The sequence below is a fragment of the Alosa alosa genome, chromosome 4, assembly GCF_017589495.1.
Source record: "Alosa alosa isolate M-15738 ecotype Scorff River chromosome 4, AALO_Geno_1.1, whole genome shotgun sequence".
Classification (NCBI taxonomy): Eukaryota; Metazoa; Chordata; class Actinopteri; order Clupeiformes; family Clupeidae; genus Alosa; species Alosa alosa.
The window spans coordinates 10,925,218-10,937,611 of record NC_063192.1 but is presented as its reverse complement, the minus strand read 5'-3'; the positions used below and the strand labels follow the sequence as shown (position 1 = coordinate 10,937,611).

At 45.8% G+C, this 12,394-nt stretch overlaps 1 protein-coding gene across 1 annotated transcript in view; it reads left to right on the top strand.

Annotated features, from left to right (window-relative positions):
• Positions 1-12,394, top strand: part of LOC125292979 (ERC protein 2) — a 190,683-nt gene that overhangs the window by 79,289 nt on the left and 99,000 nt on the right. Inside the window, exon 9 of the mRNA XM_048240576.1 lies at positions 8,172-8,309. Within this exon, the coding sequence (XP_048096533.1) occupies positions 8,172-8,309 (138 nt within the window). The remainder of the gene's footprint in view (positions 1-8,171; positions 8,310-12,394) is intronic.

Below are 12,394 nucleotides of genomic sequence, written 5' to 3'. Positions count from 1 at the left end.
TTTCGTCCTTATCCTGTTCATTGTCAACACGGGTGATGGCCACAGCCGTCCGACACATGGTGAGGAGAGATTTGCTTAATGAGATCACAGCTCTCGATAGGGACGAGAGGAATGAAGACGCCACCACTCATTCCCTACTTTGTCTTCCCTTTCTTGCTCTCATTTCCTCCCTCTCTCTCTTTCTTTCTCTCTCTCTTTCACTCTCTCACTGACTTTCTTCCCCTACTTGTGCTATTCACGCATTTTTTTTTTTTGTGCAAAATAATCGCTTTTTAATGCAAAATAGATTTCCCAACGCCCCGCTCAAAACATTCTCACACACTTGCTGGCTGTAGTCTCGGGGCTTTTGTTGGAATCTAATTTATGTGCATAACCGCAGGGCGGTTCACGCTTCACTATGTTTGAGCAGAGAGTGAATAAGAATGCGATGATGAGGACAGAGAAAAAAAAAAAGGAAGAAGCCGCCGTGGCCTGCATACTCCGCAGCGCATGAATGCTGGAGGGACTCTTCATGTACGCGTCGCCGCCGCTACCTCCGCCACCGCCACAGAGCATCTCACCATCTGTAGAAGAGAGAGAGGGGGGAGGGAGGGAGGGAGGGGGAGAGAGAGAGGGAGATGGGGGGCACCCCACAGAGTGAATTCTCCCAAGCTTGACCTTTGTTCTGCTGATCGCGAGTAAACAGCCTTTACATAGAGATAGATAGAAGCTTTATTTGTCATTGCATAAAATACAGAGTGAGAACGAAATTCAAGTGGCCACTCTTGGTACATTAAACAGCGTAAAAGCCTTAAAATACATAGCTTCTCATGGCAAGAGTCATGGTTGTGTAGGTGAACATCTTTTTTCAAACCTGAACGCATGATCCATAGAAAATTATAACTTGGGGACTTTCCCCATTTTGGGCCAAAAAAAAGAAGAAAATAATAAGAAAAAAAACTCTTTCCAGGTTTTCCAGTTTGAGGAGCAGTATTGCATGACCACAGCTAATGGTTGCATAGTGACCGCTGTCATGGCAACTATGAATATGTGTTGTCCCAAGGAGGCCTCTCAAACATTTTTAGAAAGAGTGACAGCAGACCCACACCCCCACCCATATAACACACACACACACACCGCTGCCCTACGCTGCGCACACACACTCACACACACATACATTTATAGATACATGCATACATTAGAATGTGTTTATGGTTAGATTTGCATGCTGAGTCCCTGTCGACAATGGCCCTTGTCCCTCAGACCTTCCCCACACGTTGGCCCCAACACAGTTAATCAGCACATTGACAGTACACACAGTGACAGAGAGCAGAGCAGAGCCACAGTCAACAGGAAAAAATAACCCAGTCTGGTTTTATTTTGCCTAATCCACTTTTAAAGAGCTATGAATGCATTTAATTAGCGACACAGTCATCAAACTTGTTGAGAGTTGATTTTTTGAGGAGGACAGAAAAGAGAGAAAAAAAAAAAGACAAAAGTAAAAAAAAAAAAACAAGAAGAAATACAAAATGACTCCCAGCACACACAGTGCCGTTTCTCTCCTTCATATCCCAATCCAATCTAGCCCTTCATTGCACCCAGCCACAAAGTTCATTCCTGGAGCGGGGAAAATATCCCAGCATATAAATTGGGCTGTTGAAATCCCGCATTCATTTGCCTAGCTGCCAAGCCAGCCGGGGATGATGGATGAAAAGTGACTATGTGTAAAACCCTGTTGACTCTTTTTTTTTTTTTCTTTGTTGTCTCTCTCTCTCTCTCTCTTTCTCTCTCTCTTTCACTCTCTCACTGACTTTCTTCCCCTACTTGTGCTATTCACGCATTTTTTTTTTTGTGCAAAATAATCGCTTTTTAATGCAAAATAGATTTCCCAACGCCCCGCTCAAAACATTCTCACACACTTGCTGGCTGTAGTCTCGGGGCTTTTGTTGGAATCTAATTTATGTGCATAACCGCAGGGCGGTTCACGCTTCACTATGTTTGAGCAGAGAGTGAATAAGAATGCGATGATGAGGACAGAGAAAAAAAAAAAGAGGAAGAAGCCGCCGTGGCCTGCATACTCCGCAGCGCATGAATGCTGGAGGGGGACTCTTCATGTACGCGTCGCCGCCGCTACCTCCGCCACCGCCACAGAGCATCTCACCATTTGTAGAAGAGAGAGAGGGAGGGAGGGAGGGAGGGAGGGAGAGAGAGAGAGGGAGATGGGGGGGGGGCACCCCACAGAGTGAATTCTCCCAAGCTTGACCTTTGTTCTGCTGATGCGAGTAAACAGCCTTTACATAGAGAGATAGATAGAAGCTTTATTTGTCATTGCATAAAATACAGAGTGAGAACGAAATTCAAGTGGCCACTCTTGGTACATTCGCTTAGCGTTAAAAGCCTTAAAATACATAGCTTCTCATGGCAAGAGTCATGGTTGTGTAGGTGAACATCTTTTTTCCAAACCTGAACGCAGTCCATAGAAAATTGTAACTTGGGGACTTTCCCCATTTTGGGCCAAAAAAAAGAAGAAAATAATAAGAAAAAAAACTCTTTCCAGGTTTTCCAGTTTGAGGAGCAGTATTGCATGACCACAGCTAATGGTTGCATAGTGACCGCTGTCATGGCAACTATGAATATGTGTTGTCCCAAGGAGGCCTCTCAAACATTTTTAGAAGAGAGTGACAGCAGACCCACACCCACCCATATAACACACACACACACACACGCACACGCACACGCACACGCACACACACTCACACACACATACATTTATAGATACATGCATACATTCGTGTGTTTATGGTTCGTTGCATGCTGAGTCCCTGTCGACAATGGCCCTTGTCCCTCAGACCTTCCCCACACGTTGGCCCCAACACAGTTAATCAGCACATTGACAGTACACAGTGACAGAGAGCAGAGCAGAGCCACAGTCAACAGGAAAGAAATAACCCAGTCTGGTTTTATTTTGCCTAATCCACTTTTAAAGAGCTATGAATGCATTTAATTAGCGACACAGTCATCAAACTTGTTGAGAGTTGATTTTGAGGAGGACAGAAAAGAGAGAAGAAAAAGACAAAAAGTAAAAAAAAAAAACAAGAAGAAATACAAAATGACTCCCAGCACACACAGTGCCGTTGCTCTCCTTCATCGACTCGAATCCCAGCGCTCGCTCGCTCGCTTGCAGGCCACAAAGTTCATTCCTGGAACGGGGAAAATATCCCAGCATATAAATTGAGCTGTTGAAATCACATTCATTTGCCTAGCTGCCAAGCCAGCCCGGGGATGATGACGATGAGAGAAAAGTGACTATGTGTAAAACCCTGTTGACGATTTTCAGGAGGGGTCTTTTTTTCCTTTGTTTCTGCTTGTCTCTCTCTCTCTCTCTCTCTCTCTTTTCCCCTCTCTCTCTCTCTCTCTTTTCCCCTCTCTCTCTCTCTCTGTCTCTCTCTCATATGCTCTCTTGTGGTGTCTTCCTCTCGTTTTCGTCTCCTGGGTTTCCCCTCTGTCGCCTGATGTCATGGCGATCCCTCGTTCCGGTCGATAACAGATGAGGAATGTGTCATCGGCCGTGTGCATATGACGTCGTGGCGAGGTCAGATGAGGGGACTGCTGGAAGGAGTGCTGAGGCTCGTTCAGTGGAGTTCACCTCTGTCTGCATGAGGGATAGGCACAGAACATATGTCTTATGTCTGTCTGTCTGAGTGTGCGTGCATGCATGTATGTGTGTGTTTGTGTCTGTGTTTATGTGTGTATGTGTGTGTGTGTGTTGTGTTTGAAAGAGAGAGAGTGTGTGTTTGTCTGGTATCTGTGTATGTTTACCAGTTTTTCTGGTACGTTTTTCAATTTTTCTGTGTGTGTGTATGTGTGTGTTAACGTCAGTGTATATGTTTCTCACATCTCTATCATCATCCATTGTGTGCTTGCTCTCTGCTCTGCTGGGACATTTCCCAAGTCTTTTGTCTTTTGCGATGGTGCTCCTGCAGAGTGAGTTCTCAGCACTGGAAGGTGAACTGGAGATGTAATTAAACTTCTCTGACAGTACCTGTCTCTCACCACCAGGGGGCAAAATCTGACAGCCTCAAGGCCCTCTTTTTACTGAGAAGGGAGTTTGATCATTGTATTACTGTATTGTGTGTGTGTGTGTGTGTGTGTGTGTGTGTGTGTGTGTGTGTGCGCGCGAGAGAGAGAGAGAGAGAGAGAGAGAGATAGAGAGATTGGGTGTAACTCACTTCCTTTCACTATTGGATTGTTTATTGGAATACGTCTGTGGAGCAGGTGCTCAAAGCCATTGTGTACTTGTATATCACTGGCACAACGTAAGGCCCCTCCATCCTGTATGGTTGACCACTGAGCATGAAAGAGAAATGGAAGACATAGCTGTTGCTTCTCTCTCTTCAGCATCATGTTGGGTACAACTATACAGTACCATCACAGAAAAGTGTTTGCATTTTTATATCTGCGTTGTTTCATATTAGCATTCATCCCGTCCTGCGCTGTGTTGCTTCATGAAGTAGCAAAGATGACTGATGAATATTCCATTGGCTGTATGTGTGTGTGTGTGTGTGTGTGTGTGTGTGTCTGATATAAATGTAGGGTGTACTGTATAAGGGTGTGGGTAATCGTCGCACCTCCTCATTCAGACTGTAACTAATCACTAAGCCCCGGCGGTTGCGCTGGAGGCTACAGTCCGCACACTCTGTCCTTCCTATTGTTAGTCCAGCGGTTTGCTTCAGCACCAATTTGCTGGCTGGATGCAGCCTCCGGTGACCCCTCTCCAGCCCAACCACCCTCCAACCCTCCTTCAAACACCACCCTCCCTCTGGCCTCCCCAAAACCCCTCCACCAGCTCTCCTCTGCTGCTTCGGTTCTTCGCTGCATTTTCGGAAAAGTGATGACAAACCTCAAGAACTGGAAAGAGAGGGAGCAGGAGCGAGCGAGGCCGACCCAGTGATCCTTTTGGTATTTTTAATGGGCTGAGCCGCGCGCATACTTTCGGGGAGCTCGCTGTAATTACATGGTCCCGGCGATCAGGCCTGGCTCCAGGGGCTTTTGTGCCTTAAACTGATGTTTTTATTGGTATTGATTTGGGTCGGGTTCCAGTATTCCGGACTCTGTGCGCTGTGGCGGGCTCCTCTGGTACCGAAGCTCCGTGCAGACGGCTTTCGAGAGCCACAGGGGCCTGTTTCAGATCGAAGCAACTAAAGAAGCCTCGGGAACGCCCCGCAATAACGCCCCGCTCTTGCTTAAAAGCCCCGATGTAATCTCCGAAGTCGTAAAAAAAGGGGAAGAGGTGATATTTTATGACCGTTTATCCCAGCGAAAACACGCGCGGTGTCCAACAGAAACTGCCACGATGCATTTCTCGTCCTACATTCGCGCGGCGGTGTTTTTCGGAGGCCTGAGGGAAGAAAGAGATCGAGATTTGAGCCGTTTGCCGGCCAACATCAATAAGGAGGTGCAGCGCACAGACGCGGGGTTGGGCGGGCGGGCGGGCGGACGAGTTTCTGACGGGAGCATTTTCAGATGGCCCTCCCCTCTCCTCCACCCTCCTCCACCTCCTCCTCCTCCTCCTCCACCTCCTCCGACCATTCTCGGGCTGTAACCAGAGAAAAGTTTGTGCGAGCGCGGATTTGCATAGTTTTTTTGCGGCGCTGGGCACGCAGACGGACTTTCCGCCACAGGAAATCCGATTAGGGCCCTGAGCTGTGCACGGGCAGCCCCAGGCCCTCGCTCCTCCAGGGCCAGCCCAACCCGAAGGAGAGTCTCTGGGTCTGAGCCCCAGGGTGAGGCCTGCTGTGGGCATGGTGCTGAATGTGTAGTAGGCAGAGGACAACCGACTCCATTTATATTCAAGGGCCACAAACACACACAAATGCATGACCACACACACACACACACACACACACACACACAAGATAAAACCCCTTAACACCCTTAACACTCATAGAGGAACATGATCACAGGAAAGTAACTCAACACAGTCTACAGAAGCCAATAGAGTTGCTGTAAATATGTTAGTGAGTTAACAATGAGTTAAGAATGCTGGCTTAGAGTCAGTTAACTATGACAGGGCAGTAGGTGGTCTTTCAGCGTGTGTGTCTATACCTGAGCATTTACATTTGGGAATATTTGTATGTATTGGTATGTCTGTCTGAGTGTGTGTGTGTGTGTGTGTGTGTGTGTGTGTATGGGTGTGACTGCATGTGTGTAAGTGACTGTAGAACTATTTGCCGTGAAAACAAGACCAAAGAGGAAAGCCACCTCCTGTTCATGGGAGCTCATCATTCGAAGAGCTCCCAAAAATCGACCCCCCACCCCTCCCAAAAACACATGCCTGTCCTGAAAAGGCATTCACAACACACACACATAGACACACACAAGAAACACAGTACTGCCTCCTAGGTGCTTCGAAAGGCTCCGGAAGAATTCTGGAACGTTGGCGTCCACTTTCCCATATCCGAGCGGACCCTGAGGCTGTGCCTCTCAGCCTGTGGGGGTCAGAGGTCAGGGTGCAGCGAGAGTTTTTTCCGCATGAGTGCCGGGAGGCTACGCCGAGCCGCACTGCTAAATGTTTCGTCGGAGAGCTGTTTTTGTTGTCCGCTCGGGCCAAAGAAAACGCGGCGCAGCGAAGAATGTAATCATTTATCTGGACTCCGAAAACGCCATGCTAAATTTGCCCTGAAATAAAGCCCTCAGAGGTGCCCTCAGACACGCACATGCGGCCGCCCATACACACACACACAACCACATTCATACACACACACACACACACACATACACTGTATCAGACATAGTGGGGTGTTCATTCCCTGCTGTTCGCTTGAGTCTTGCGAATTCGATGTTGGTTATTCCCGTAAATACGTCTTTCTGTCCCGTTTAACCACTTGTTCGCCGTGTTCAGGCTGACATAGATAAAATCCCACATTCAACTCTATAAAGGCCGACTTGACCCCAAACACAGTAGAAGTATTCATGTTTAAAAGACTCTAATCAGCTGTGCCCTTTTCGTCAGTATTGTTTGAGTGTACTCTAAATGTGGGCCACAGAGCTCCTACGTTTCCCAAAGCCCAATTAGTGTGATGATGAGGTTCCCATGGCATCCCCTGAGGCTCAGCTGTTAGCCTCCAGCCTCACCCTGACTCACTCTAATCACCCTGACTCACTTATCTCCCTCCTCACAGGCCTTTTCCATCTCTCTACCACCCTCTCTCTCTTTCTTTTTCTCTGTCCTTCTCTTTCCATCTCTCCTTCTCTCTCTGCATCTCCTTGTCTTTCCCCCTCCACTCTCTTACACCCCCCTCTCTCTTTCTCTCTTCCTCTCTATCCCTGTCTTTCTTTCCCCTTCTCTCTCCCCCTTCCTTCTCTCTCCTTCTCTCTCTCTCTCTCTTTCTCTCTCTGTTCCTCTCTATCTCTGTCTTTCTCTTTGCTTGTCCCACCCCTTCCCCCTCTCTCTCTCTCCTTCTCTCTCCATATCCCTGTACTGTAGTTTCAGGCCTGTGGGTAGGCCTGCTGAATCCTCCTCCATATTACCCTGGCTCTAAAAGGCCTTGTGTGAGTTTGTGCCGCCGCCGCCACATTATCTGTGAAGGCACCCATGACTGGAATGTGGGGGCGACTCGTCTCTTGGGCCGGCCACTCTGTGAAGACCAGCACTTTCACTGTGCCCACCGGGCTCCATTTCCAACAATTAGGAGCCATTTGGGGCCCGTCAGTGTGTCTCAGTGCTGTGCCCTGATAAGCTACTGTGTGACCACACGAGTGAGAATGAGGGTCCGCTGGAGTTGCTCTTGGCCTCGGGTTGTTCTCGTTTGACGTATAGTGGCCCTGTTTTTCTTAGGCTCAATGACTATAAGCTGTGCTGTGTTTGGATGGCGTTCGGGTGATTGTGGTCTGTGAATGAGCCTGTTTGATGCAGATGTGATACCACTGGCTTTTGTCCTTCCCCTCGTCCCCAGGCTAGTTCTTGGGAACTTTTCTGGCCTCCTGTGGGCAGTTAGCATCTGCAAATTCTTCAGAATCACATTAGCGTTCACAAAAAAAAAAAAGATTTATGGGGGGGATTTGCCGTAAAATTGTCGCTATTTTCTTTCTTTTTCTTTTTTTTTTTCCTTCGCTTGGCATTTCTGTTCCTTTGCCTCATTTGTCCCCCTTGCTCGGCTAATGGGGCTGACCTGTCTTTCTCCCCTATGCAGATTGAGAACCTGCTGGAGCAGCTGAAGGACAAGGACAAGCAGCTGGGCAGCCTGAGAGAACGAGTGAAGTCCCTGCAGACCGACTCCAGCAACACAGACACGGCCCTATCCACTCTAGAAGAGGCCCTGTCTGAGAAGGTACCGAGAGAAAGAGAGACATTCATTACTTGTCTTTTGTTAATTTCACCATCATATATTCATTTGTCTATATGTGTGTTTGTTGCATTGTGCACTGGACGTTGTGCACGTCAGCAGTGTTTTTATATTGCACAGTCAGTGGCATTGGAGGTCTTGGAATTTCACTGCTCAACTGAATTGAATGGAATGAAAAGAGAGAGACAATGCAGTTGTGTCACATGCGTCTCTGGATAATGCCTGGATGAGTTCTCCTCTGACAGTCAGGCCGAGAGCTTTTCCAAGTTTGCCAGAGAAAAGCATGCAATATTACTTTCATTCAATCACACTCGAGATTCCGCAGATGACAGGCGCATCATTCACGGTTACCGTCCCAATTATTTGATCTGTGATCTGATGAGGCTCGCGTTCGGGTTATGCAATGCCACATTCCTGCAGCCTGAGCTCAGGGAGTAACGTAACGAGTTGAGGATAGAAAGATGAGAGGGAGAAGGGGAAAAAAAACATTTTGCCCGAACCATCATAACTCCGGCCACACTCTACTAATTCCGCACTCCGCAAACAGGTGTGTGGAACAGGTGTCCGTCGTGAGATGACTGTTGTCTGTGTTGACCTACATGACATACCGTATCATCTCATATTGCTAACAACCATCATGGCTGAACTGTTTTATGAGGACACTTGTCATTACAGAACAAGCTTTACCTGAGGCCCCTGTGTCCATTTTAAATGACATCACCACAGCAGGAGCCTGAGCATTTAACTTGAAATGATATATGAAAGGATGTGTACTTTAAAGTAGTACACACACTGTGTAATTATTTGGCAGCGAGTTTAGCCATTTTGCGTCTGCTCCTTAGTGACCTCCTTTGAATTGGCAGTTGGGTCACATTCGGTTCTAGTGGCACTGTGGGGGCGATCAATGGAGGATGTTGCTTGTTAAAAGCTTTTGCACATACCAACCCCCCCCCCAACACACACACACACACACACACACACACACAGCCCAGCCCTTTGATTTTGAAGTATGCAGCTGCTCTCCATAAACACCCGTCCTTAGTGGTAGTCCCCGGTCTCCCTCACGGTCGACCTGTTCACAGAGGGGGGACTGGAACCCGCCGCAGGTTCATCATGGCACTTCCCTCCGGTTTTGTGTTTACGCTAATTGTTTGCTCTCTGAAAAGGTCACGCCGTGGAATATCCTCAGCAACCCCGCCCCTTTCACTTTACTCCGTTCCCAGGCATCCACTGCCCCACTCGCTCCCACCCATTTCCCAGGAATACGGTGAGCAATATGCGTTCCTGAGACATGATGGAAATTCTTACTCACGCGGGATTTTATGTCCCCTCAGATTAAACACTTACGGCTTTTGTTTGCCTTTGTGTTTTCTCATTGGTGTTGACGGTTAGTGACGGCCACAGTTTAATTGGCTACTTGGGACCGTACTGAAACTTGTTAGTCATGTTTGAAGCATGATATAAGGAGAGCAAAACACAGGAAATTGGGAGGGAACAAACTCCAAAAGCATATCAATTCAATTGTATTACATCCATGCTGACTTGATGGCCCCTTGTTGGCAAACAAATATCTAGTGTTGACTTGTGATCATCTGTCCAACAGAACCAAAGCAACTCAGTGCTGCATGTATGGCTACAGTGATCAGAACAGACATTGTTTAGTTCATTGCGCACACTGTCGTTTTCAGTTAAATGTAAACCAAATGTTCCACGTACCTTTTCCCATGATTTTAAAGGCCCCATCCCTGACTGTTTATGGGGGAAATGTGGTTACCTTTGTGGCTGTCAGGGGAAAGTTGTTTTTGTGTATAGAGCACAGATTAGGAGTCCACTCCTCTCTGGTAAATAGAAACAGCCCAAAAATGTTTCAGTAACACTTAACCCAGTACTCCAGTATCCACAAAGCATTGTAAACACATCCTGAAAAGTGTTCATAATGCATTATAGTGACTGATGTGAGTCGATAGAATTATTTATACAGTCATGGTTGCACTCATAAACAGGGGCGTGCAGAGACCTTTGGGAGGGCAGGGGCTCAAATTTTTAAAAAGGGCACATGGAACAAAATGTTCAGAAAACGTGTTAACTTTATTTAAAACTTAATTTTGATTACAACCCAATAGAGACTATATAGGCTACATGGCTTTCTGTTTGTTCTACCTCAGTGTCTTGCACTAACTCCAGCTTCTGCCTCAACCTCCTCATCTGTTCTGGCACTTTCCACTCCTAAGAACAAGTAACAGTGCTATTTACTATTGAATAGCCTATTCAGCTATCACTGCAATGTGAACAACTGGTACATTATTAGTACAGAATTGACAAGGTCTATCTGACTTAGAGAAATGCTTACTGCCAAAAGTTTCATACTGCTTTCTGATTGATGCAACAATATGAAGATATAGTTGATATTAATAACAAGACATGTCAGATAGTTCTTGTTAATTCTGTAATGAGGATTATTCCAACCTGTGGTTTTTGGCTTTTTGACCCAGCTGGTCAGAGATTCACTGCCTTTTGCTGCCTCCCGCAGCTCCTTCTCCCTCTGCTTTCGCTTCCTGTCTTTAGTGGGCATCTTTGCACTGCATAATATAATATAATATCATGTTTTATAGAACATAATGCATACGAAAGCTAGAAAAGATACACACAATTTGAATGGTGTAAACGGGAACTTAAGTTTTACATTCCCTAGCCTATAAAGCTAATCATCTGAACCTGAGCTGGACATTTTTTTTTTTTTTTTTTTTTGCATTTAAATTCTAGCATTATGCTATTTCAATGATGATGGTGGGACAGGCTATTATATGGTTTAGCAATTTGCAAAGTAGTCTAATGTACTGATAAACATATTATAAATGTTCATATTTATTCATTATGTATCAAAAAGAATGGGTGTAAATAGCAGACAGAGCTGAAAACACATTTTTCTCATTTCTCTCCTTGGTATTGAAAATTCAATAGGAGTGCATGTACTGTAGGCCTACTGTAGCCAGGGCACAGACAGATAGGTCTTTTCAGTTTTCATTAGGCTATTGTCTACACAGAGATCATAGGCTATAAGGCTACATCTTATTGATTAAATTCAAAGCTAATTTTAATAGCCTAGATATCTAGACGCATCTCTAGCGGCAGCAAATATGTTATTGCCTAGTCTGGCTTGTCAGGCTATAATTTTAATGTTTATCACAGTGAACTACCACCATTAGCAAGCTGGTGTCTTGCAGATTCACGTGCTGTGCATGTGGCCACTGAGTGAAATGACGCGTAATGTAGCCTACTGTAAACAGAGAACGACGTGTGAAGTTGGGTTAGTTAAACAACTACAGTAGCCTATGCCGTCGGCTTATGACGATTTAGAAAAGGTTTGCCTACTCTGTTTTATGAACTAGGTCTACTAACCTAAGCTACTATAACATAGTAGGCTAACCTAAACAGAATATATTATGAACGTTCAGCCTTAGATTTTCGAAGCTGGCAGGTTATTGAAATGGATGGACCATGCCATGGTTTAAACGGGTTTGATAGCCTACTTCATTAAACATGAAACAACTTTAAACATTTTATTCTCTATCTCTAAGCTGAATACTATTGCATGTTCAGATAGGCTAACTGCCAAGTGACCTTACCGTGCTCCCAAACGTCTCCTGCAGCACTGTGCCTGCGTGCACCATCTGAGAGTTTACCGAATGTATTATGTCACGGATTGGTGGCCGCAAGGCATTTCAATTAACACAGAAAATTGTTATTTTTGTAAATTTCTAATTTCGCAAACTATTAATGAGACATTTCAGCGAATATTCACGTTGGAACTAGCGGAAGTATTACAAATTTTAAAAAGTAAAAAACGGGTCTTGTCAAAAGGGCACTTGGACATCAAAGGGGCAAAAGGGCCCCTGTAGACCCCCTTCTCTGCACGTGCCTGCTCATAAAGCCCTTGCAACCTTCACAGTATCTGGTCTAGTTTGAGACATCAACTTTTTTTTTTACTGAAGTGAAACTGTGCCAGATGGGTGTCACATTGATTTTCAGTTATTTATTTACATGATCTTTTAAAAATGATTATAAAACTA